Genomic DNA, 26,954 nt, shown 5'->3' with positions numbered 1-26,954 from the left:
AATCACTGGCGTAGAATACCCCTATGTCCACCCCTATGCAATCCCTAATTTAGGCCTCAAATGCGCATGGCGCTCTCACTTTGGAGCCCTGTCGTATTTCAAGGCAACAGTTTAGGGTCACATATGGGGTATCGCCGTACTCGGGAGAAATTGTGTTACAAATTTTGGGGGGTATTTTCTGCTTTTACCCTTTTTAAAAATGTAAAATTTTGGGGAAAACAAGCATTTTAGGTAAAAAAAATAAATAAATTTTTACATATGCAAAAGTCGTGAAACACCTGTGGGGTATAAAGGTTCACTTAACCCCTTGTTACGTTCCCCGAGGGGTCTAGTTTCCAAAATGGTATGCCATGTGGGGGTTTTTTTGCTATCCTGGCACCATAGGGGCTTCCTAAATGCGGCATGCCCCCAGAGCAAAATTCGCTTTCAAAAAGCCAAATGTGACTCCTTCTCTTCTGAGACCTGTAGTGCGCCAGCAGAGCACTTTTCACCCCCATATGGGGTGTTTTCTGAATCGGGAGAAATTGGGCTTCAAATTTTTAGGGGTATTTTCTGCTATTACCCTTTTTAAAAATAAAAATTTTTTGGGAAAACAAGCATTTTAGGTAAAATTTTTATTTTTTTTTTACATTTGCAAAAGTCGTGAAACACCTGTGGGGTATTAAGGTTCACTTTATCCCATGTTACATTCCCCGAGGGGTCTAGTTTCCAAAATGGTATGCCATGTGGGTTTTTTTTGCTGTTCTGGCACCATAAGGGCTTCCTAAAGGTAACATGCCCCCCCAAAAACCATTTCAGAAAAACGTACTCTCCAAAATCCCCTTGTCGCTCCTTCCCTTCTGAGCCCTCTACTGCGCCCGCCGAACATTTTACATAGACATATGAGGTATGTGCTTACTCGAGAGAAATTGGGCTACAAATACAAGTAAAAATTTTGTCCTTTTACCCCTTGTAAAAATTCTAAAATTGGGTCTACAAGAACATGTGAGTGTAAAAAATGAAGATTGTGAATTTTCTCCTTCACTTTGCTGCTATTCGTGTGAAACACCTAAAGGGTTAAAACACTTACTGAATGTCATTTTGAATACTTTGGGGGGTGTAGTTTTTATAATGGGGTCATTTATGGGGTATTTCTAATATGAAGACCCTTCAAATCCACTTCAAACCTGAACTGGTCCCTGAAAAATACTGAGTTTGAAAATTTTGTGAAAAATCGGAAAATTGCTGCTGACCGTTGAAGCCCTCTGGTGTCTTCCAAAAGTAAAAACACGTCAATTTTATGATGCAAACATAAAGTAGACATATTGTATATGTGAACCAAAAAAAAATGTATTCGTAATATCCATTTTCCTTACAAGCAGAAAGCTTCAAAGTTAGAAAAATGCTAAATTTTCAAATTTTTCATCAAATTTACGGATTTTTCACCAAGAAAGGATGCAAGTATCGACAAAAATTTACCACTATGTTAAAGTAGAATATGTCACGAAAAAACAATCTCGGAATCAGAATGATAACTAAAAGCATTCCAGAGTTATTAATGATTAAAGTGACAGTGGTCAGATGTGCAAAAAACGCTCCGGTCCTTAAGGCCAAAATGGGCTCCGTCCTGAAGGGGTTAAACAACCATATTATAAAAGGTCTTTAATTTTCATCGGTAACAACATAAAAATAGTTTTTGGATCTGACAGTGCTCATTACACTCCTGGGAAGTTACCTCTTTACACCAGACATTGTACACTTATCTGATGGTGAAAATACTATCTGAATCTCTGCTAAGCTGCCAGGGACCTCTCTGGTAACATGTCTGCGGATTGTTGACTGTCCAGCAGAACTGCTATCACAGCTCCAGGCTGTAATACATTCAGTAAGTCAGGACCTGTGCATTGTAGGTTATAGATCCCCTTTACACGGAGTTCACAATAATTTTTCTAAAGACTAAACAGTAGTTTTCTATAAATTACCTTGCAGACTACAGTTATCCGGCACATGACACTTCAGGCAGCATTGTGTATACCATATTGGCATGTATTTTCAGATACCTTTTAAAGGGGTACTCCACTGGAAAACATCTATTTTTTTTAATCAACTGGTGCCAGAAAGTTACAGATTTGTAAATTACTTCTATTAAAAAATCTTAATCTTTCCAGTACTTATCAGCTGCTGTATGATCCACAGGAAGTTCTTTTCTTTTGGAATCTCCTTTCTAGTATGACCAAAGCGCTCTCTGCTGACACCTCTGTCCATTTTAGGAACTGTCCAGAGCAGGATAGGTTTTCTATGGGGATTTGCTCCTACTCTGGACGGTTCCTAAAATGGACAGAGGTGTCAGCAGAGAGCATTGTGGTCAGACAGAAAGGAAATTCGAAAAGAAAAGCACTGTCATACAGCGGCTGATAAGTACTAGAAGGATTAAGATTTTTTAATTGAAGTAATTTACAAATCTAAACAGTAGCCAACCCCTCAAGACTAGTACCAGTTACCTGATACATAGATGAACAATATAAATAGTAAATGCCTTGATCGTGCTTCAATTACAAGATACAAATTTTGAAAGAAATGTAATTATTTTATTTAAAATGCAATTGAAATAAAATAATTTATATTTCTTTCAAAATTTGTATCTTGTAATTGAAGCACGATCAAGGCATTTACTATTTATATTGTTCATCTATGTATCAGGTAACTGGTACTAGTCTTGAGTGGTTGGTTACTGTTTAGATTTATTTAGCATACCCCAACACCAGGTGTAGGTGTACAACCTCCTTACCTCGGCTAGTTAATTGAGAGCTGCACATCCCTTCTTTTTTGTATCTATTTAATTTACAAATCTGTTTAACTTTCTGGCACCAGCTGATTAAAAAAAAAAAAAATGTTTTCCAGGAGAGTACCCCTTTAAATTTGTCTCTTTCATAGTCCCCTATCTCTTAACACAGTATTTTGTCTTTTCTTTTGCTTACTTTCCCTAAATTCTGTTGCGTTCCTTTTGCAGCTTTGCTTCTGGAGCTGTATCCTTCCTCTGTAATGTTTATCATGTGTTTCCTTTGGTAATGGAAGAGAATAGCGAGCGGCCCTGCTAGATTCCATGTTGTGTTCTGTATAAATGCCCTGATTCAGGAGGACCCCAGCCCTGTTTCTATGGTTTGCTGATCTTATACCAGTGTTATGATGGCCTCACTGCATGTGTGAGTTGACAATGAGCATATATAAGGCCGAGATGGCCGGATTCACCCACAGCCTTCATGAGAAAACAGGGCAACTATTGTTACGTTGTCCCCAGCTAAAAACACATCTTTCTGTTTGTCTGACAGTTTTCCACTAATGTTTGGCTTTGCTCCAGACAGCGGGATGCTTCATCCATAAGGAAGAACTGGTGGAGAAACTACAATACTGTATTGGCTTATAATGTAGGAGAAGAGAAAATCCAGTATTTGATACTTATAGCCCATGTGTCTGATTCACAACATTCTGGCATTGGATTACTTCTATGAATGAGCCAACAATAAGTGCTGGATGACTAGTTACTGTCTCTCTGTCTCTTGTTTCTGGCCTTAAAGGGGTATTCCAGGAAAAAACTTTTTTTTATATATCAACTGGCTCCAGAAAGTTAAACAGATTTGTAAATTACTTCTATTAAAAAATCTTAATCCTTTCAGTACTTATGAGCTTCTGAAGTTAAGGTTGTTCTTTTCTGTGTAAGTGCTCTCTGATGACACGTGTCTCGGGAAACACCCATTTTTGAAGAGGTTTGCTATGGGAATTTGCTTCTAAACTGGGCGTTTCCCGAGACACGTGTCATCAGAGAGGATTTAGACAGAAAAGAACAACCTTAACTTCAGAAGCTCATAAGTACTGAAAGATTAAGATTTTTTAATAGAAGTAATTTACAAATCTGTTTAACTTTCTGGAGCCAGTTGATATATAAAAAAAAAGTTTTTTCCTGAATAACCCTTTTAAATATTAGGGAACTGTTTAAATATACCGTATTTTTGGCCGTATAAGATGCACTTTTTCTTCCCCAAAACTGGGGGGGGGGGAAAGTTAGTGCATCTTATACGGCGAATACACCCCTATCGCGGCGGTCCCCATCAACGTCCGGGACCCTCGGCTAATACATGACATCATCGATCGCGGTGATGCCCTGTATTAATCCTTCAGACACGGTGTTCAAGGCTGACCGCCGCATCTGAAGCGAAAATAACACTATCGCGGCGTCCCGAACAGCTTACAGGACACCGGGAGGCACCTTACTTGCCTCCTCTGTGTCTGCTCCGTGCCGGGATCCCCTGCATGGCCGGCGCTCTCCTTCGTCATCATCACGTCGTTGCGCATGCCGTCCCAACATCCAATAGGAACGGCGTGTGTAGCGGCTTCATGGCTGCAACGGAGAGCGAGGATACCTGGCAGTAGAGACGTTCCGGAGCGACGGGGACGGGGCGACAGCGATGGAGGGCGACATCTAGCGCAGCAGTGACTGGTCCGGTGCGGCGGGGACACGTGAGTATTGCCTCCTATACCAGTGGTCTTCAACCTGCGGACCTCCAGATGTTGCAAAACTACAACTCCCAGCATGCCCGGACAGCCAACGGCTGTCTGGGCGTGCTGGGAGTTGTAGTTTTGCAACATCTGAAGGTCCGCAGGTTGAAGATCACTGTCCTGTACTTTACATTGTATTTGGTTCAGAATCTTTATTTTCTAGATTTTTATCCTATAAAATTAGGTGCGTCTTATATGACGAAAAATACGGTAATGCTTTATCAGGACACCATAAAACAAGTTAGGAGTGAACCTCTCTTGCATTGTATTGTTTCCAGCAAAAGCTCCAACTATGATAAGTATGATATCTCTGATAAAGATATGGAGCCTGCCAGTGTCTTGTGTTGCTGATGGTTCAGGCAGCATGACACTAGTGAAAGTTTGTCATTTTTATTATTTTTTTGTACTGTTTTTAGACCTGTTTTTAGTTTTATGGCAGATCCAATACAAGACTTTGTGGACAGCTTTTGGTATTCTCTGCTCTTCCATTGCTTCACTTCTCTTTCTGAAAAACACTTCAAATCATTTTAAGAAATTAGTTCCTTCTTAATTTCTTATTGAAAATAATTATTTTACGAGAGTTAATTTGCAGAACTCCTGTCACATGTTTTAATGTAGACATGTCATCGACTTATGTTACATTTCTTCCAGCACATGATTTTTGTTTCCTACTTTCCACCACAATCATTTTTTATGGTGTAAGCAAAAACTACATTTCACAAGGAATTAAGGAGATTTATCAAGCTCAGTAGTAGATTTTTTTGTGTATATTTGCTTATTCCAAAGCACATTTCTGAAATCTGCTCACATAGTAATTTTTATGAATTTTTTTTTACTTTGCAGTGGACATGTATTTATCAAATGCGATAGTCGCTATTTATGAAGTAAACAAAGTCGCATCTCTATTTAAAGGTTGCATATGTATTCCAGGTCCAACCTGGCTTACAGAAAGTGCATACATCTGCAGAAAAGGACATTAACACCCACTTTAACAACTGTTCTTGTTCTGCATCATGAAACAAAGCTACTACATTAATGTTTAAGGGTAGCTCCCACCATCCTTTTTTTTCTTTCTGTCCCTGCCTATTGCCAATCTATCCCTAACCCCCTCCCTGCTTTTAATTTTAATTTTTACTATATTAAAAATGCCTTTTGTCTGCCTGGCAGTGTGCTCACTACCAGGCAGACTTCCCCAGCAGGCACCACGTCACTGATGCCTGCTGGGGGGGGACTTCCGCCCTTAGTTCATCTACACAGGGTGCCTCCAGCTGTTTCATCACTACAACTCCCAGCTTGCCCTGACATCTATTTGCTGTCAGGGCATGCTGGGAGTTGTAGTATTGAAACAGCTGGAGGAACCCTGTGTAGATAAACTATTAGTTAGTTACATGCGGCGCTAGTCAAGTAAGTGCCAGCCAGGACAGTCAGGATGTCACCTGATGCGGTACGCCCCCCCCCCCCCCTCCCTCTCTAGCAACGCTACTGGTAGTAAAGGGTAGATAAAGAACTTCGGCTATTAACATAAGGAAAAACTTTTCTTCTTAAAAAAAAGTGCTTTTGTAAGCGGGTTTCCTGGGTTTTGCTTACATGCCATTTATTTATCAAGGTCATGTGACTACTTGAAAATAGGTTGCATGTAAACAAAATTAAGTTAAAAAAAATTGTCATATAAAAGCCATACGTTTGAAAAGAATGATAAATCTCCCTCTAAGTGTGCAATTGTGGAGGAAGATGTCTGCACACTATTATGTTAGCATTACCATCTATGTCCCTCTCCTGTAAAGGGGTATTCCTATCATACACATTTATGGCATGTCCACAAGATAAGTCAATGTTTGATACAGGAACACCTCTGGGACCCCTACCTGTCTTTATAACAAGACAGGCTGAATCACTCCATCCGGCCTGGCCTGTTGTAGTGGCCGGGGTTCTGGAAACATTCAAGCGGGCTGTTTTTAAACCTATTTCCGAACTCCTAAATGTTAAGGGAAGTTTCATATACGGCATCGCACCGCGAGGTAACTCTGGGTTACATAAAACAGCCTAACTCACAGTGCTATGCTGTTCATGCAACTCCCATTAACATCTATGGAAGCTATGTAAACTGTGTAAAACTGCCCACTTTGCCCAGAAGCCAATGTGAACTACCTCAATGACTTGTAGTTCAGGAAGAATGAAAGTGATAAAATGTTTTCTTTCAAATCGGTTATTATTATAAATTAATATTTACAGCCTTTTTATGTGACTAGGGGCTCTATTACACAGGGATATTATTGGCCAAACGGGCTGATATCGCTCTGTTTAATAGGGCTGATGATCCGCTGGCTGAGGATGAAAGGGCCACGCAACTGATCGAACATTGTGTAAATAAGTGCCATCAAATAGGGCCCTAAGAGAGAGAGATTTATATCTTAAAATGTTCCACTTTTTATGCTGGCCACTGGAGCACACAATGGGCCAGATTTGTTACAACTGACTAATTCTTAGTATTAACCTTGACTAGACAGTCTGAGAATGCACCAGATCAGTGTATCATGTTTGAGAAATCGGTTGCGTCGTATTGTACTTTAGGCTCCCCTTAAAACTAATCTGGAATACATGAGACATTTAAAAGAAACATCTTTATATGTAATTCCTAAAGGTACACCTAAGAGGGTAAGAGTCACACTAGGAAATGTTACTGTTGTCTCTGACCTTTCCCAATCATTCCATGTGGCCAGAGATGAAATGTCATAAGTCACATGGTCTCCAGGGTGACCAAGTAATTTGGTTTTAATTTTATGTCCGTATGTGGAGAGCTGTAGAATTAAGTACAAGGGACTTATTTTTGGACAGTTCTGTATCAAAATGACAAGTTTTTGAATTAGGCCCAAAAGACGAATCATTTACAAATTACCCTTTGCTGAAGCTGAAAAAATTGTTATAAAATTGCTGAACTATATGGACCAGATGCAAAAACAACTAAAAAAGAACAACATTCCAAGTGGCAGATAGAAGTCTGAGTTTGAGACTGCTCCTTGTGCCTGTAAAATAAGCCCTATTTTTGAGGCTTAAAAAAGTCTTAAAATACAGTGTGTGAACATAGCCTAAATGTTGCAATTCTCACTTTTTTGTTGGAATAGTGCGGAGCTTTGTTTTTAAAGTACAGTATTAGAGAGATCATATTACATACCTAATTCACTACACTTTTTATTGTCTCGTTTAGGCCATTGGGTTTTAGGCATTTATAGAGGTTATCCAGGAATAATAAAAAGAAAACAGAGCTACCGTGTTTTCCGGCGTATAAGACGACTGGGTGTATAAGACGACCCCCCAACTTTTACAGTTAAAATATAGAGATTGGGTTATACTCGCCGTAGAACACTACCCCTCTACCGCAATGTATGGTACCTTACCAGTGATTGGCTGGTTGTTGTATACAAAGCCTGCTTGGATTGGTCAGCTCTCCCTGCCTGCCCTTCCCTCCCTGTCTCCAAGACTACCAGAGCAGTACATGCCTCTTTCACCTATCTGTCCCACCCTTGTATCCTGTTACCGTACCTCCTTCTCCGCCTCTCTGATCTCGCAAATGCAGACTAAGACCAAGCGTTTTTCTGTTTTTGCACTTTAGTTTTTTCCTCCTTATCTTTTAAAACTCATAACTTTTTCAATTTGGCACCTAAAAAACCATATTAGGGTTTTTTTTTTTTGCGCCACCAATTCTACTTTGTGATGACATTAGTCATTTCACCCAAAAATCGACAGCGAAACGGAAAAAAAATTCATTGTACGATAAAATTTAAGAAATAATGCCATTTTGTAAATTTTCAGGGCTTCCGTTTCTATGCAGTACATTCTTCGGTAAATATGACACTTTATCTTTATTCTGTAGGTCCATACAATTAAATTGATACCCTACTTATATAGGTTTGATTTTGTTGTGCTTCTGGAAAAAGTCATAACTACATGCACAAATATCAATACATTTAAAATTGTCCTCTTCTGACCACTATACCTTAAATTTTTTTTTTTGCGTATGGGGCTTATGAGGGCTTATATTTTGCGCCGTTATCTGAAGTTTTTATTAGTACCATTTTTGTGTTGATCTGACTTTTTGATCTCTTTTAATACATTTTTTATGGTATAAAAAGTTACCAAAAATATGCTATTTTGGACTTTGGAATTTTTTTACGCGTACGTCATTGACCATGTGGTTTAATTAACAATATATTTTTTACACACGCGGCGATACCACATGTGCTTATTTTTAATATGGTATTTGAGAAAAGGGGGGTGATTAAAACTTTTAATAAAGGGGTTAATGTGTGTGTTTTTAAACTTTATTTTTCTTTTTTTTTTCTTTTACACTTTGTCCCCTTAGGGGCATTTTAGGAGGAATCATTTGATTCCTCATACAGATCAATGTGGTTCCATAGAACCACATTGATCTGTGTGATCTGCACTCAATTGATAAAGCCTGGTCCTGGTTTAAGCCTAAATGTCTAAAACCTTTTTCTTTTTACCAACTGCCTGAAGCGAGACAATAATCTAAGAATGTGTTCTATAGGATAACCTTTTTTAAAACCTTTTTTATAATTACTACTTTGGCCCTGAGAATAATCCTGTGGCACACTATTGTTTGCAGTACTACCTTTTATGTTAAATCTGTGCATGCTAATAAGATCTATGCTTGTAGTGAGAAACAGCGTTCGGCACAGCCAGCCGTATAGCCTGTGAATCGCTCTTGATGAAACAGATGTGTGTATGTGTCGCTGCCAGTGAGGTGCTCAGCCAGGACAGAGTCAAACATCAAACGTGCAGGAGAGCATTAGAAAATAAGCGGCACTCACCACGTCCAAGCTAGCGACAACTTCTTTATTTCTTAAACGTGCAGTACAACATATAGGTGCAGGGAGACAGGAGCACCGGAGAATCCGGCAGACGGGTCACAGCTGTATCATGCTTCCGCACGTCGTCAGACCATCTCATCCACTGAGAGCTCACCAGGTAAGCTCCACCCGTGGGCGGTCATTTCTGCGTTACAAAAAAGTGCAAGTGCAAAAATACAAAAACGTATAAAAGCATTTAAAACCAGAAACTAGCCAGGATTCACAATACTGTGGCAAAAACAGGGTTAAAGAAATATACTTAAATCAAGTTTATCGTTCAAGCCGAGGTCCCCTTGTGCGTTCGTGCGCATTATCCACCGGGCCTCAGCTTGAACCAGCAACTTGAGTCTGTCAGAACAGTCTATGCTGTCAATTCTCTCAATTCCAAAGAATTTTAGTGATTTTGGGTCCCCTGCATGCATATTAATTACATGATCGATCACTCTTGGTGATCCCTTTCTTGACTTAATGGAATACAAATGTTCCCGAAATCTGTGGTGCATCGGCCTGCTAGTGCTGCCGACATAAAATCGGCCACAATCGCACACCAGGCCATACACCACAAACTTCGTCTTGCAACAGAACAGATTCCTGCATTTAATCTCCACACCTCCAATTGTTATAACTTTACTACAAATCAAAGAGGGACACCATTTGCACGCTCCACATTTGTAATTACCCTTCGGGCTGCTAGATTTTAACCAATTCGGGTTATTTTTGCTAGAGGAAAATTTTCTTTTAGTAAGGACGTCTCCTATATTTTTTGCCTGTTTAAATGTGACTAAGGGCATTTCCTCCCTGAAGTTGGAAAGGACAGAGTCCTTTTGAATCAAGTACCAGTGTTTGGATATGGCCTTTCTTATTGCTGCACTCATTGAGCTGAATTTGAAAGAGAAGGAGAAGCGATCCGTCCTCTCTCTTCTCGATCCAGACCCATGTAGCAGCGTGTTCCTATTTTGGCTTGATGCCCTTTTTAAAGCCTTATCCAAAACCGGTTTAGGGTACCCCCTGTCCTCCAACCCAGCGAGTAATTATTGGGCTTGAATTTTGAAACTTTCTTCAGAACTGTTAATCCTTTTTAGTCTAAGTAGCTGCCCATAAGGAATAGCTGATTTTGTGTGATCTGGATGATAACTAGAGTAGTGTAATAATGCGTTTCCTGCTGTTATTTTTCTGAATCCAGATGTGGATAAACCCTCATCATTTAGGGTAACCAACACATCTAAGAATTCAAGTTGGGTAGGACTAGTTTTGAACGTAAAACTGAGATTCATGTCATTAACAATGTTGAGGAACTGGATGAAGTTTTCAAAATAATCTGTGGTACTGGACCACATAACAAAGTGGACGTATCCTTTTATGTGGCATAGAAAAGGATTTATTTCCGAGAAGACGAATGTCTTCTCAAAACATGCTACAAACAGATTGGCGAGAGTGCAGGCTACCGGAGTGCCCATGGCCACTCCGCCAATCTGTTTGTACCATGCATCATCAAACAAAAAAGTATTATTCTCCACAACGAAAAGTAAAGTGTCACAAATAAAACCAATACACTCACTGCTTTTACTTGATTTAGTCAGTAATTTCTTTATCCACTGTACACTCGAATTCTGAGGGATATTTGTGTATAGGGATTCAATGTCGATGGAGGCTAGAATACATCCTTTTTGCCAACTCATATTATTAAGGACAGAAAGAAACTCGTTGGTATCTTTAACTAGAGCAGGAACGTCCTCGAGAAGGGGTCTTAATAGGTAATCTACATATTTCGACAAGGGCTCGGTAATGGACCCCACCCCGGACACTATTGAGCGCCCGGCCCCCCCCCCCCCCCAAGTCCTTGTGAACTTTCGGTAAAAGTACCAGCACGGGTACCTAGGGGGAGGGGAATTAATTTCTCTGCTGTTTTCTTGGAAAGAACTCTGTTGTCTACAGCTTTCTTTCTAAGTAAAGATTGGAGTTTAGAAGAGATTTTAGGGATAGGGTTAGAGGGAAGTTTTTCATCATTTTTAATGTCCCCTAACTGACGTAACGATTCTTTAATATAGTACTCTTCGGTCATTAAAACAATATTTCCCCCCTTATCAGCCTTCTTGAATACGATTCCCTTTAGGGAGCGCAACCAAGAAAGCGCTTATTGTTTATTTTTATTAAGGGGGGAAATATCTGTGGGGTATTTTAAAGCTCTCGGCTCTTCTATAACTTTCATTTGGAACAGGTCTAAATTGCTACCAGGAGGTATAGGAGGACAAAAATTTGATGGTACCCCACCACTAAATGGGGGGGTGGTCCTACCTTGCCCTGTATTCGAGTTAAGTTTGGCCCCCAATAACTCGGTGAGGTCACACAGACACTGTTGTTCCGTGTCCTCTGCTTCATCAAAGGGGGAGAATCCCAACGGTACCCGTGTTGGTACTTTTTACCGAAAGTTCACAAGGACTTGGGGGGCCCTCCCCCCCGGGCGCCCAATAGTGTCCGGGGTGGGGTCCATTACCGAGCCCTTGTCGAAATATGTTGATTACCTATTAAGACCCCTTCTCGAGGACGTTCCTGCTCTAGTTAAAGATACCAACGAGTTTCTTTCTGTCCTTAATAACATGAGTTGGCAAAAAGTATGTATTCTAGCCTCCATCGACATTAAATCCCTATACACAAATATCCCTCAGAATTTTAGTGTACAGTGGATCAAGAAATTACTGACTAAATCAAGTAAAAGCAGTCAGTGTATTGATTTTATTTGTGATGCTGTACTTTTCGTTTGGAGAATAATACTTTTTTGTTTGAAGATGCATGGTACAAACAGATTGGCGGAGTGGCCATGGGCACTCCGGTAGCCTGCACTCTCGCCAATCTGTTTGTAGCATGTTTTGAGAAGACATTAGTCTTCTCGGAAATAAATCCTTTTCTATGCCACATAAAAGGATACGTCCACTTTGTGGACGATATCTTTATGTGGTCCAGTACCACAGATGATTTTGAAAACTTCATCCAGTTCCTTAACATTGTTAATGACATGAATCTCAGTTTTACGTTCAAAACTAGTCCTACCCAACTTGAATAACCTCTAGCAAAAATAACCCGAATTGGTTAAAATCTAGCAGCCCGAAGGGTAATTACAAATGTGGAGCGTGCAAATGGTGTCCCTCTTTGATTTGTAGTAAAGTTATAACAATTGGAGGTGTGGAGATTAAATGCAGGAATCTGTTCTGTTGCAAGACGAAGTTTGTGGTGTATGGCCTGGTGTGCGATTGTGGCCGATTTTATGTCGGCAGCACTACCAGGCCGATGCACCACAGATTTCGGGAACATTTGTATTCCATCAAGTCAAGAAAGGGATCACCAAGAGTGATCGATCATGTAATTAATATGCATGCAGGGGACCCAAAATCACTAAAATTCTTTGGAATTGAGAGAATTGACAGCATAGACTGTTCTGACAGACGCAAGTTGCTGGTTCAAGCTGAGGCCCGGTGGATAATGCGCACGAACGCACAAGGGGACCTCGGCTTGAACGATAAACTTGATTTAAGTATATTTCTTTAACCCTGTTTTTGCCACAGTATTGTGAATCCTGGCTAGTTTCTGGTTTTAAATGTTTTTTTTATACGTTTTTGTATTTTTGCACTTGCACTTTTTTGTAACACAGAAATGACCGCCCACGGGTGGAGCCTAACCTGGTGAGCTCTCAGTGGACGAGATGGTCTGACGAAGTGCGGAAGCATGATACAGCTGTGACCCGTCTGCCGGATTCTCCGGCGCTCCTGCCTCCCTGCACCTATATGTTGTACTGCACGTTTAAGAAATAAAGAAGTTGTCGCTAGCTTGGACGTGGTGAGTGCCGCTTATTTTCTAGTGCTCTCCTGCACGTCTAATAAGATCTATGTTCACATGGCAGAATTTTCATGCGGAATTCCGCACGTAGCTTACGCAGCAAAGGCTGTCCGGGCATGCTGGGAGTTGCAGTTTTGCAACAGCTGGATGCACCCTGGTTGGGAAACACTGGTCTAGGGTATGTTTTTTTTCTCTGCTCCGCCTGTCTTGGGAAATTCTTATTTTTTTGTTACTATACTTGCTTTTTCTGTAAAGTCACTGACCCTCGTTTACTAAGTGTCGGGTTTTTACTAGTGTAACATGTTGTTTCCCACTTGCAGGATTCCTCTCTATTTACTATGGGGATTTAAAAGTTAGGATCATTTTCTGACCAGCTTTTTCTTTGTGGAAATTTCCAGCCATTTATTCACATGATTTTCTGTGAATTAAATAGTTAAATAGGTCGGGTTGTAAAACCACACTCCTTTGTGGCAGGCCACACCCCTTTTTTGGCTTTTCGTAATGCAATGTCGGGTTTGTCGGATTTTCCTGACCCACACTGTTGCAGACTGGCACAGACATGTCTCAGACACTATGCATCAAAATAACCCAACAAAAACTAGTCAGTTTTAGCTTAGTAAATGAGGGCCACTATCTCTTAAAGGGGTACTCTTCCCCTAGACATCTTATACCCTATCCAAAGGATAGGGGATAAGATGTCTGATCATGGGGATCCTGCCACTGGGACCCTCCCGCAATGTCTGCTGTGCTACCATAGTCATCCAGTGCACGGACCGAACTTCGTTCTGTGCCTGATGACTAGCGGTATGGCCCTTGCGTCGCAGCCACACCCCCTTGTGACGTCACGCCCTCTCAGTGCAAGTCTATGGGAAGGGGCATGATGGATTGAATTGAGGGGTCGCGGCGTGACGTCACGAGCCTCCGTTGCCGCAGACCGCGTTCTGCTGCAGAGAGATCATGGGGAGTCCCAGCGGCAGGACCCGCGCGATCAAACATCTTATCTCCTATCCTTTTGGATAGGGTATAAGATGTCTAGGGGTGGTGTACCCCTTTAAACAGTTTCCCCCAATCCTCAGTAGTTGACTGAATGGGATGCGGCAGGACCCGCGCGATCAAACATCTTATCTCCTATCCTTTTGGATAGGGTATAAGATGTCTAGGGGTGGTGTACCCCTTTAAACAGTTTCCCCTAATCCTCAGTAGTTGACTGAATGGGATGCTTACTTTCTATTATTTCAAGTCATTACTGCTAAAATCCAAATATCCATATCGGTCTTGCTTTTAATCCAATACTTATCAATAAAGATATCCAAATCCCCAAAAAGTTATCTCCTCTCTTTTCTGAATAAAAACACTTAAAATCTCTTCCCGACCACCCCACACTAATGATATATTGTCCATAAACCACTTGTGGAAGGGGATAAACTGTGCAAATTCCACTTTATTATAAATAAACTCTGGCTCAAATGTCCAAAAAAGAGATTCACAAAAACTCATTTCGCACCCATCACAGTCCCCTGATATTGCAAATAAAAAGGTTTTAAAATATTTTAGATGTTTTTTTTTAAAACAGTTCAGAATTCATGGATTTAGTTGGTGTTCTTCTTTAATGCCACACCCAGGAAATGTGTTTTCTCCAAGTAGAATTCCTCCACGAACCTCTTTGTGCTATATCAATGTAACCTTTGGCACTACAGCTGTTGCTTTCTACTTCTGCCATTGGCCGCTTTACAGGATATATGAAAGTTTTTATTTTGGGGATTAAATTGGCTTGTAAACCTCGTTTTCTTGTGGCTTTTTAAAGGTTTTCAGAATATTTAGAAGTGTGACTTTATTTAAAGAACGCCACTCTGGTCTGTGTGCTTATATATAGCTTGATGTAATTTAGGAGGTTGTAAATTTGTTGCTTACTTGAAAGGAGATCTCGACTGCTTCATGAACTGTCAGAAGTGATGTCTGGTATGAGAAGTAGGACTTATGCGATTGGTTTTACGTTGCATTTTCACTTACAGAATAGAGACAGCAGGGGTTGTAGTCCCCTTGGGCAGTAAATTTACTTTCTGCCCGCTCCAGTGTTTTTCATTTTGGCCTTGTGTTTCAGAAATTGGAAAATTTTAACCTGATTTAATAACCTCTCTTACTATACCTTATTCTGCTTGTTTTGTAAAGGTCTTAAAGGGGTGCTCTGGTGGAAAACAATTTTTTTCTAATCAATTGATGCCAGAAAGTTAAAGGACATCTGCAGCGGTACAAACACTTATCCCCTATCCTCAAGATAGGGGATAAGTGTTTGATCGCGGGGGTCCGAACGCTGGGGCCCCCGGCGATCTCCTGTACAGGGCCGCGGCTGTCCCGTGCAGGGGGCGTGCCAGCCGCAGCATGACGTTGCGGCCGGCACGCCTCCTCCATACATCTCTATGGGAGAAGTGGGGAGGCAGCATTCGTGCCTCCCCGCATCCCCCATAGAACTGTATGGGGATGAGGAGGAGACGGGGCGTCACCATTGACCTCTAGGTCGACGCTACGTCACCATGGGCGCTAATGCCTGCGCCCGGTTAGGGAGATCGAGGGGGTCCCAGCGGTCAGACCCCCCCGCGATCAAACACTTATCCCCTATCCTGTGGATAGGTGATAAGTGTAATTCTGCTACAGTTGTCCTTTAAATAGATTTGTAAATTACTTCTGTATAAAAATCTTAATCCTTCCTGTATACTACAGAGGAAGTTGAGTTGTTCTTTTCTGTTTGACCACAGTGCTCTCTGCTGCCACCTCTGTCTGTGTCAGGAACTGTCCAGAGCAGGAGAGGTTTGCTATGGGAATTTGTTCCTGCTCTGGACAGTTCCTGACAAGGACAGAGGTGTCAGCAGAGAGCACTGTGGTCAGACAGAAAATAACTATAAAATAACTATAAAATAACTATAAAACTTCCTCTGTAGCATACAGCAGCTGATAAGTAGTGATAAGTACAAATCTGTAACTTTTTGGCACCAGTTGATTTAAAAATAATAGTTTTCCACGCGAGTACCCCCTTAATGTTATGTTTTGTTCAAATGAAGTGTACTTCATTCCATAAAGACATATATAGCAATTTCCTATGTGGTATAGTATACTCAAAGTGAGAATAGGTGTAGTTGACAATGGTACTATGGCAATCTCATTGCAAAGTCGAGTAGACCACTAGTTTATAGGCACACTTCTGAAAATCTGGCCTCCACAATATCACTATTCAGTTCCCCTTTACTGAAGATTATATTTGTTGGGAAATATTTACTCAAAGTGCTTATTATAGCCCCTAAAATTTACAAATTTACCACCATGAAAAATTTTTGTAACTTAGATTTAGAAGTATTATTGCAAATGTTCCAGAATTATGAAGTTTATGCCCAAAAAAAACTGTCCTGCATGACTTGCACCCTATTTATTATGAGGTTTAGATACTTTGTAGGCGCCTTTCTATTGGATCTGATCAAGGAGACAGACCCTTGGTTAAAATAAGTGTGTCCTAAATGTGCTAAAAAATGCACCAATATTTTCGTGCAGAATTCTGGTTTAAAATGGGGCAGATTATAGTTGCTCTAAACTTAGGCTAGACAATCTTCAGATATGAGACACTGTGATATTCGTCTAAATTTGCACTGCCTAAGAATAAGACAATTTTAGTAAATCGGGGCCAGTATATCATACTATTGATTGGTCGGTGTATGCTTCTTGTAACATAATTTTTCTTGGTTTTCAGGTCTGTCCTCTGCTCAGAGGAAGTTTGCCCATTCACTAAGGGATTTCAAGTTTGAGTTCATTGGCGATGCGGAGACTGATGACGAGAGATGTATTGGTATGTTGAGAATACGTCCTCTGCTGGCATATGTCTCTGCAGTTATTTGTTTAGATGTTGACTTCGACCAATTTTGTGTTCCAGATGCATCTTTACAGGAGTTTTCACATTTTTTACGAAATCTTGAAGAGCAGAGGGAGATAATGGTGAGTTTCTTGTCTTTTTAAAGAGGTTAACTTTTACTTGGTGACTAATATTAAAGTAGTTCTTGTGTTACCAGAACGACATGACTTATTAATATAGTCTTCCTGTTTAGTCAGAAGCGAAAATAAGTGTCCAGTCAAAAGAAGCTTACATGTCTCTGTAATTTTCTTTAGAAAGGATGCTATTGTTTTATAAAGGAAGGAAATTCTCAGCGACAAGACATGTCAGAGGATACATTAACTATGGGTATATACCTTTATATTGAGGATATCCCATGATAAGCTACCACCATAGAATACAAATCTTTTATGTAGAGCAATAAGTAGTAACATATACATCCATTTTGTTACCTTTTGTTTTGATGATGATGGCCATTTTATTATATTTTTAATGTTGAGATAAATTTAAATGACTGAACAGAGAATTTGTTACAATTGATGCCAAAATCCATTAATGTAAGTGAATACGTATTGGGAGGAATTTATTAATCCATTTAGACAATTTTTGTTGGTCTATATTTGTCGCACGCGAAGTCTCAGCGCGTTTAAAGGGGGACTCCACTGGCCAGCATTGGGAAAATTAGTTCTGAACGCTGTGTGCGCGATGCGGGGGTCGGCCACACTCCCCTTGTGACATCAGACCATGCCCCCTCAATGCAAGTCTATGGGAGGCTGCCATGCCCCTCCCATATACTTGCATTGAGGGGGCATGACCTGATGTCATGAGGGGAGTGGGGCCGACCCCCGCATCGCGCACACAGCGTTCGGAACTAATGTTCCCAACACTGGCCAGTGGAGTCCCCCTTTAATAGTGACTTCTCTGTGGCTTTTAACATAGAGTTTCTAAAACCAACGTGCATAGGTGTCTATTGTAGGACTGAATATGCCATGGTCATTAATTCATTAACTGCATCTTCAAGTTAAATGTCGCAAATTGGAAATCTGAAACAAAACCTCAGACCATGTGGATCCAGGTGTGGAAATAGGTAGCTGAAAGCCCACTTGAACTGAGGCACACATTTTGCCAGGACAAGCAAATGAATTCTGACCATAGATGTGTTATAAGAGATCGGCTCGGTACAAGTTTCAAATTACAGTTTGACTTTCGTGGAAACTGCAGTTTTCTGCTTAGAAAATGTAACCATATGATTGTCCGATATAGTATAGGGGTGGTATGCTAAGGTAAATGGCATGGGTATAGTGGGGGTATGCTAAGGTAAATGGCATGGGTATAGTGGTGGTATGCTAAGGTAAATGGTATAGGTATAGGGGTGGTATGCTAAGGTAAATGGTATAGGTATAGTGGGGGTATGCTAAGGTAAATGGTATAGGTATAGTGGTGGTATGCTAAGGTAAATGGCATGGGTATAGTGGTGGTATGCTAAGGTAAATGGCATGGGTATAGTGGTGGTATGCTAAGGTAAATGGCATGGGTATAGTGGTGGTATGCTAAGGTAAATGGTATAGTTATAGTGGGGGTATGCTAAGGTAAATGGTATAGGTATAGGGGGGGTATGCTAAGGTAAATAGTATAGGTATAGGGGTGGTATGCTAAGATAAATGGTATAGGTATAGTGGGGGTATGCTAAGGTAAATGGTATAGGTATAGTGGGGGTATGCTAAGGTAAATGGTATAGGTATAGTGGGGGTATGCTAAGGTAAATGGTATAGTTATAGTGGGGGTATGCTAAGGTAAATGGTATAGGTATAGTGGGGGTATGCTAAGGTAAATGGTATAGGTATAGTGGGGGTATGCTAAGGTAAATGGTATAGGTATAGTGGGGGTATGCTAAGGTAAATGGTATAGTTATAGTGGGGGTATGCTAAGGTAAATGGTATAGGTATAGTGGGGGTATGCTAAGGTAAATGGTATAGGTATAGTGGGGGTATGCTAAGGTAAATGGTATAGTTATAGTGGGGGTATGCTAAGGTAAATGGTATGGGTATAGTGGGGGTATGCTAAGGTAAATGGTATAGGTATAGTGGGGGTATGCTAAGGTAAATGGTATAGGTATAGTGGTGGTATGCTAAGGTAAATGGTATAGTTATAGTGGGGGTATGCTAAGCTAAATGGTATAGGTATAGTGGGGGTATGCTAAGGTAAATGGTATAGGTATAGTGGTGGTATGCTAAGGTAAATGGTATGGGTATAGTGGGGGTATGCTAAGGTAAATGGTATAGGTATAGTGGGGGTATGCTAAGGTAAATGGTATAGGTATAGTGGGGGTATGCTAAGGTAAATGGTACGGGTATAGTGGGGGTATGCTAAGGTAAATGGTACGGGTATAGTGGGGGTATGCTGAGGTAAATGATATAGGTATAGTGGGGGTATGCTAAGGTAAATGATATAGGTATAGTGGTGGTATGCTAAGGTAAATGGTATAGTTATAGTGGGGGTATGCTAAGGTAAATGGTATAGGTATAGTGGGGGTATGCTAAGGTAAATGGTATAGGTATAGTGGGGGTATGCTAAGGTAAATGGTATAGGTATACTGGGGGTATGCTAAGGTAAATGGTATAGGTATAGTGGGGGTATGCTAAGGTAAATGGTATAGGTATACTGGGGGTATGCTAAGGTAAATGGTATAGGTATAGTGGGGGTATGCTAAGGTAAATGGTACAGGTATAGTGGGGGTATGCTAAGGTAAATGGTATAGTTATAGTGGGGGTATGCTAAGGTAAATGATATAGGTATAGTGGTGGTATGCTAAGGTAAATGGTATAGGTATAGTGGGGGTATGCTAAGGTAAATGATATAGGTATAGTGGGGGTATGCTAAGGTAAATGGTATAGGTATAGGGGTGGTATGCTAAGGTAAATGGTATGGGTATAGTGGGGGTATGCTAAGGTAAATGGTATAGGTATAGGGGTGGTATGCTATGGTAAATGGTATGGGTATAGTGGGGGTATGCTAAGGTAAATGGTATAGGTATAGGGGTGGTATGCTAAGGTAAATGGTATAGGTATAGTGGGGGTATGCTAAGGTAAATGGTATAGGTATAGTGGTGGTATGCTAAGGTAAATGGTATAGGTATAGTGGGGGTATGCTAAGGTAAATGGTATAGTTATAGTGGGGGTATGCTAAGGTAAATTGTATAGGTATAGTGGGGGTATGCTAAGGTAAATGGTATAGGTATAGTGGGGGTATGCTAAGGTAAATGGTATAGGTATAGGGGTGGTATGCTAAGGTAAATGGTATGGGTATAGTGGGGGTATGCTAAGGTAAATGGTATAGGTATAGTGGTGATATGCTAAGGTAAATGGTATGGGTATAGTGGGGGTATGCTAAGGTAAATGGTATGGGTATAGTGGGGGTATGCTAAGGTAAATGGTATAGGTATAGTGGTGGTATGCTAAGGTAAATGGTATGGGTATAGGGGTGGTATGCTAAGGTAAATGGTATGGGTATAGTGGGGGTATGCTAAGGTAAATGGTATGGGTATAGTGGGGGTATGCTAAGGTAAATGGTATGGGTATAGTGGGGGTATGCTAAGGTAAATGGTATGGGTATAGTGGGGGTATGCTAAGGTAAATGGTATGGGTATAGTGGTGGTGTGCTAAGGTAAATTGTATAGGTATAGTGGGGGTATGCTAAGGTAAATGGTATGGGTATAGTGGGGGTATGCTAAGGTAAATGGTATGGGTATAGTGGTGGTGTGCTAAGGTAAATGGTATGGGTATAGTGGGGGTATGCTAAGGTAAATGGTATGGGTATAGTGGGGGTATGCTAAGGTAAATGGTATGGGTATAGTGGTGGTGTGCTAAGGTAAATGGTATGGGTATAGTGGGGGTATGCTAAGGTAAATGGTATGGGTATAGTGGGGGTATGCTAAGGTAAATGGTATGGGTATAGTGGGGGTATGCTAAGGTAAATGGTATGGGTATAGTGGTGGTGTGCTAAGGTAAATTGTATAGGTATAGTGGGGGTATGCTAAGGTAAATGGTATGGGTATAGTGGGGGTATGCTAAGGTAAATGGTATGGGTATAGTGGGGGTATGCTAAGGTAAATGGTATAGGTATAGTGGTGGTATGCTAAGGTAAATGGTATGGGTATAGTGGGGGTATGCTAAGGTAAATGGTATAGGTATAGTGGTGGTATGCTAAGGTAAATGGTATGGGTATAGTGGGGGTATGCTAAGGTAAATGGTATGGGTATAGTGGGGGTATGCTAAGGTAAATGGTATAGTTATAGTGGGGGTATGCTAAGGTAAATGGTATAGGTATAGTGGGGGTATGCTAAGGTAAATGGTATGGGTATAGTGGGGGTATGCTAAGGTAAATGGTATGGGTATAGTGGGGGTATGCTAAGGTAAATGGTATGGGTATAGTGGTGGTGTGCTAAGGTAAATTGTATAGGTATAGTGGGGGTATGCTAAGGTAAATGGTATAGGTATAGTGGTGGTATGCTAAGGTAAATGGTATAGGTATAGTGGTGGTATGCTAAGGTAAATGGTATAGGTATAGGGGTGGTATGCTAAGCATTCATTTTGGTTTCTGCTCTTGCATGTAAATTTGTGTTAGTCACATAGTGGAATCTCCACACAGAAAATAGCAGCATTCTGAAACCTGGCAACTCCTCCGTTCAGCTGTTTTTAGTCCACACTACAGTGATCATGGCTGGAAGCAGTTAATTGTGTAGTGGTAGCTGTAGGGCTATGTTCACACGGTGGAATGTTGGTGGACATTCCAAGTGCCGGCAGAACATGTGGGCACTTAGTATCAGCAGAAACACTGAACTTGTTTTATGTTTTTGCTGATGCACAAATCAGGATTTCTGCGGCAGATGCTGCTGTGGAAATTCTGCTGTGTGAACAGTGCCCCGGAATCCCATTGAAATCAATGGGACTCTGCTGCTGCGCAATGTCCATGCGGAAGATTCATGCAGAATTCTGCGGTGTGAACATAGACTTATTTGTATCATTTGCAGAATATAAGCATTAATATAGCCGTGTCACGCAGGCAGCATTGAAGTTTTGAACTAATGAAGATGATTGTGGACAATTAAGGCAATTTGTCTGCCTTAGTGGCCACCATGGTGTTATTTGAAAGACAGTATTCATGGCATTGGCCCTAGATATCTGTCAATCAAGACACTGCTAATTGGGGATTTATCTTTCATTGCTGCCGAATTATCACACAGTTGGGAAAACAGAAAGCGTTTTCCCCCCAGAACCAATGATATTCCTGCTCAGGCATGCCACCATTGGTATTTAGCCACCGCACAGATGCCTCCTGATGCTTTTGGTCAGGAGAAGTAGAGCTGTGAGGCAAGGAACACTTGTGCATATTTTATGTCACATCGTGCAGCGTTTTGATATTGATTTGTGATCTTAATATAAAGCCTAGAGACTAGACCAGTCATGATAAATCTCCCCTATTATCTTTATCTTGGGCTCTCCCACACATTAGAAAAATGATGACAGATCCTTCAATTCCAGAAGGGCAGCTTACCCCCCTCTCTCCTTACAGAACACATGAATGCTTAGCCTAGGGAATCAGGAAAGACAGCTATCCCAAGTGTATGCGTATCTTTATAGAAACTATGAATTAAAGGGAATGTGTCACCAAATGTGATTTATTTTTATTTTTATTTTTTTATATAGAGGTTAATGTTTTCATATTTTTTTAAAACATTTTTTGGAAATATTTAAAAAAATTACTTGTCATAAAATATGAGAAATTAAATAACTTGTCATATGCAATATGTACTGCCAGTACTCTTCATGGGTAAAACACAAAAAAAACTGTAAATTTGGTATACACATTTCATATGCAGTATGACCATTTAGCTGACAGCCATCTTTCTTATAAACATACATGTAAACTGGTATGTCAGACAGAAACTTACTTTTGACATGTTCAGTTTTCATTGGTTGGGGTTTAAAGGGGTACTCCCACCCTAGACATCTTATCCCCTATCCCCTCCCATAGACTTGCATTGAGAGTACGGGCGTGACGTCACATGGGGGCAGAGCCCTGACGTCACGGACTTCTGTTCCCGTAGTCGCGACTCAGACCCTCCAGCGCATCCGGACAAAAAACAGGTGGGTGCCGCATGCAATACTGTGGGGGTCCCCAGCGGCGGGACCCCCGAGATCAGACATCTTATCCCCCATCCTTTGGATAGGGAAGAAGATGTCTAGGGTGGGAGTACCCCTTTAAGTGTTCAGACTCCCACCATCTGCTAGAGAGAAACGGGAGAAGTTCTTACCTTTTGTGTGTGTTTTCCTGGCTGTTGCTCTTCTCATCTTTTTGCATGAGACTGTTCCATAGACTTACAATGAATTCTGTAATTAAAAATTTATTTATATTAGTTATTTTTAAGTTATGAAAATGGTTGTAAAAGTGTTCAATGCTATCTACTTAAAGTGTAAATTATTGTCTGATATTTTATGTTTACAATTCTGAAAAAAAAGTACAAATATCTAATATTACTAGATGAGGGTTTTGCCACCTTATATATTATTATTATTATTAACTAGTATTTTTTTATAGCATTGTAGGGCTGCAGTTATTGCACAAGGGGATCTGTACATTTACTTGCAGTACCCATTAGTAAGTTTATCAAGAACAAATAGTTTCCATGTTGTGTTTGCACCACGTTGTGAGTGACAACTGTACAGCTGACCAATGACCAAGGGTGGGCAACTAAAAGTTTATTTTCATATTGCTACTCAACTTCTTTATAGTTATTTTCTCTTTCCATGAAAGCGTCAGAGACTTGGCCAATAATTTAGTTACATTTTTGACTGAAATCGAGATATTGTGATTCTTATTTTTCTCATGAAGTGTCCTTAGGCTTGTGTTCTGACTATTTACCACTATTTTTCAGGCACTTAGTGTGACTGAGACACTCATCAAACCTTTGGAGCGATTTCGGAAAGAACAGCTTGGAGCTGTTAAGGTAAGGGGCATATGCTTTTCCTATCATTTCTGGTCTTATCTTATATTTTTTATTTCTATACTGTATTTCATCTGTGAGACCCTTAAAACAAAGTATTGTAAACGTTTTAATACACGTTCTCTGTCCTTTTGAATGACAATTACTAGGCTAAGTGGCCAGAGTAAGAACAGCAACATTTCACTTTTTCTGTTTTTAAAGGGGTTATCCACCATAAGGTGATTTTAGTGCATACCTGTCAGACAGTAATGGACATGTTCAGGAAGGATCCATGCTTGTCTTTGGGCTAAATGTTGTGAGTTGCCGAGGCTATGTTTTTGTGAACTGGCTATTTATTGTTGGAGTTCATTAAACTACAAATCCCATAATTCCTTGTTTGTAAGTGTGAGGTCTCTTTCCTCCCTCCTACTTATCAGCCACCTCACCCATTAAAACACACCTGTGATCCCTTCAATGCAATAGGCCAGTGTTTTCTGACCAGGGTGCCTCCAGCTGTTGCAAAAAACAGAATGATCTTCCTACCACCCAGCAATTGTTCCTCCCATTAAAGCAAAGACAGGCTCCCTCTGATCACCTGACTAGTGACATAATGTCTCAGGCCACAATGCAATCTGGGAAAACCTGGGATGACAGTCATTTTATATGGTGTTAAAAATAAACATTGGGGCAAAAATCACAGAAGAATTGATAAATCACTGTGAAACACCGGTATAGACACTATATTATGAACTATACTAACTTTACAGCCCCTGTAGCATAGTCAAATAAAAAAAATTCCCAGAATATCCCTTTTAATAGGCTGTCATGTGGAAAAATAAAAACAATTACTAAAAATTCTTAAATGTGCATAACATAAAATTTTTTATGAAAAATAGGTGATTTCTGAATTTCTGATCAAACATTCTTTTAAATCCTTTACACTTTCTGCTTTAAACCTTTTTGCCTACTAAAATTTTAACTGATTCACTGAGGGCTGTGGCTGTGTTTCTTCAGTATCAGATGCAGCATTAGCATGGATGCTATGACCATTCCACACCCAGTGCTATCGTACTGCCTATTGTTTGTTTTCATTTCTTTTACATTAATATGTATTTTTGGTAAAAGTATTCTTTTTTTTTTTTTTTTTTCTAGAGATTTCATCCAAAAACTGCAAAGGAAACGGTTTAATGTTTGTGCCTAAGCAATTGTAATACTGATAAAAAAAAAATAAAAAATACATTTGAGCTGTAAACCATGAAGTTAAAAAAAGAAATCCTATGTAAATACCCAAAGTGTGCCGATATGCTGGTAAAGGCCATAACACAGCAGAAAATTGGCTTACCGTATATACTCGAGTAAAAGCAGAGTTTTTCAACACCATTTTTCGTGCCAAAAACGTCCCCCTCGGCTTATACTCGAGTGATGGGGAAAAATAATAAAAAATCGCAGGCATACCGGTGGGGGTGGCGAGGGGATGGGCTGGGTCATCCATTGTCGCCCATCCATGCTGCAGGGACCGTCCGACTTCCAGTGTAGAGGGTGAGCCGGTCCGGGCCGTCCATCTTGACCAGGAGGCCCTCTTCTCCGGGCCTGGACTAGTGACGCTGCATTGATACCGCCATGCAGGGACGTCTGTGCATCCCTACGCGGCGGCGTCATTGCAGCGTCACTAGTCCGGGGCCAGCTTGAAACGGAGAAGAGGGCCTCTCGGTCAAGATGGATGGCCAAAACCGGCTCATCCTCCCCACTGGAAGTAGGATGGTCCCTGCAGCGACGTTGGACGGCTGCTATGGAAGGACCGACAGAGCTGCAACTGGGGAGGTGAGTAGAGAACAAGAGAGGGGGGTCTGGATGATGACAGGGGGGTATGAGGGGGGGTTTGGATAATGATAGGGGGGCAAGGGGAATCTGTATGATGGGGGGGGATGAGGGGGGTCTGGACGATGACAGGAGGGATGAGGGGGGGTCCGGATGATGACAGTGGGAGTTGGGATGATGACAGGGGGGGGAATGATGACGGGGGGGGGGGGGGATGATGTATTTCCCTAGGCTTATACTTGAGTCAATAGGTTTTCCTGGGTTTTTGGGGTGTAATTACTGGCCTCGGCTTATATTCGGGTCGGCTTATGCTCTAGTAAATACGGTACTTTTAGTTTATCCTTTACTGGCATTGCCATCACTTTTTTTCTAGTGTATGCTTGTTTCATATGCATCCAGGGAAACAAATTATTGCTTGTTATATAACTTCTTGGCATGTGAGCTGCATAATACAAATGAGGCCCTCAATAACATTCCAAAGTAGTGGAGGTTTTTTTTTTTTTTTTTTTGCAAGATGAATATTTTATTAGCATTATGCTTGGATAGGGGTGCTGCCTGAGGTCCTCATCCAAAAAAGGAATTCTAGATCAACTTGTATTTCAAGACTCTTGGAGAAGGCTCAGCTATTGTTTGGCAGCGCTGTCACAAGTGCAGAAATAACTTGCATTTTTTCAGCCAAAACAAAGCATATTTATAGTCTAGTATAGTCTTCTAATCACAGGGTCTATCCACAGTACCTTCTACTTTTAATTATGTGGCTACATAATATCTGTTATATATTTTATATTTACACACGGATTTCAAGATAGAAAACACTGTGTTTTGTCGATGTAAAGCACGTTTCACACTGCGTCTGCAGTGCATGTTTACTGTATATGCCGGAAAAGTTACAATCATATTTTGTAAACATATCCATATAGCCCAATTATTTAATGGAGGTTAAAGTGTGACATTTTGGTCTCTGTTCAGGTAACATGTTTGCTGTATGGAATTACGCAAAATGCACTTTTTTTTTGCACGGGATCTAGTTAAAAAAAAGTGTACCTCT

General features: G+C 40.7%; 1 protein-coding gene across 4 annotated transcripts in view; it reads left to right on the top strand.

The window, feature by feature from the left end:
- ARHGAP10 (Rho GTPase activating protein 10) overlaps positions 1 to 26,954 on the top strand; it is a 280,920-nt gene that overhangs the window by 60,125 nt on the left and 193,841 nt on the right. For all 4 annotated transcript variants that reach the window (XM_056562829.1, XM_056562830.1, XM_056562831.1 and 1 more), the window contains exons 2-4: positions 16,969 to 17,064; positions 17,149 to 17,210; positions 24,041 to 24,112. In XM_056562829.1, coding sequence (XP_056418804.1) covers positions 16,969 to 17,064; positions 17,149 to 17,210; positions 24,041 to 24,112 — 230 coding nt within the window. The remainder of the gene's footprint in view (positions 1 to 16,968; positions 17,065 to 17,148; positions 17,211 to 24,040; positions 24,113 to 26,954) is intronic.

Source organism: Hyla sarda, chromosome 1 (genome assembly GCF_029499605.1).
Source record: "Hyla sarda isolate aHylSar1 chromosome 1, aHylSar1.hap1, whole genome shotgun sequence".
Lineage (NCBI taxonomy): Eukaryota > Metazoa > Chordata > Amphibia > Anura > Hylidae > Hyla > Hyla sarda.
This window is presented reverse-complemented; position numbering and strand designations above follow the sequence as displayed.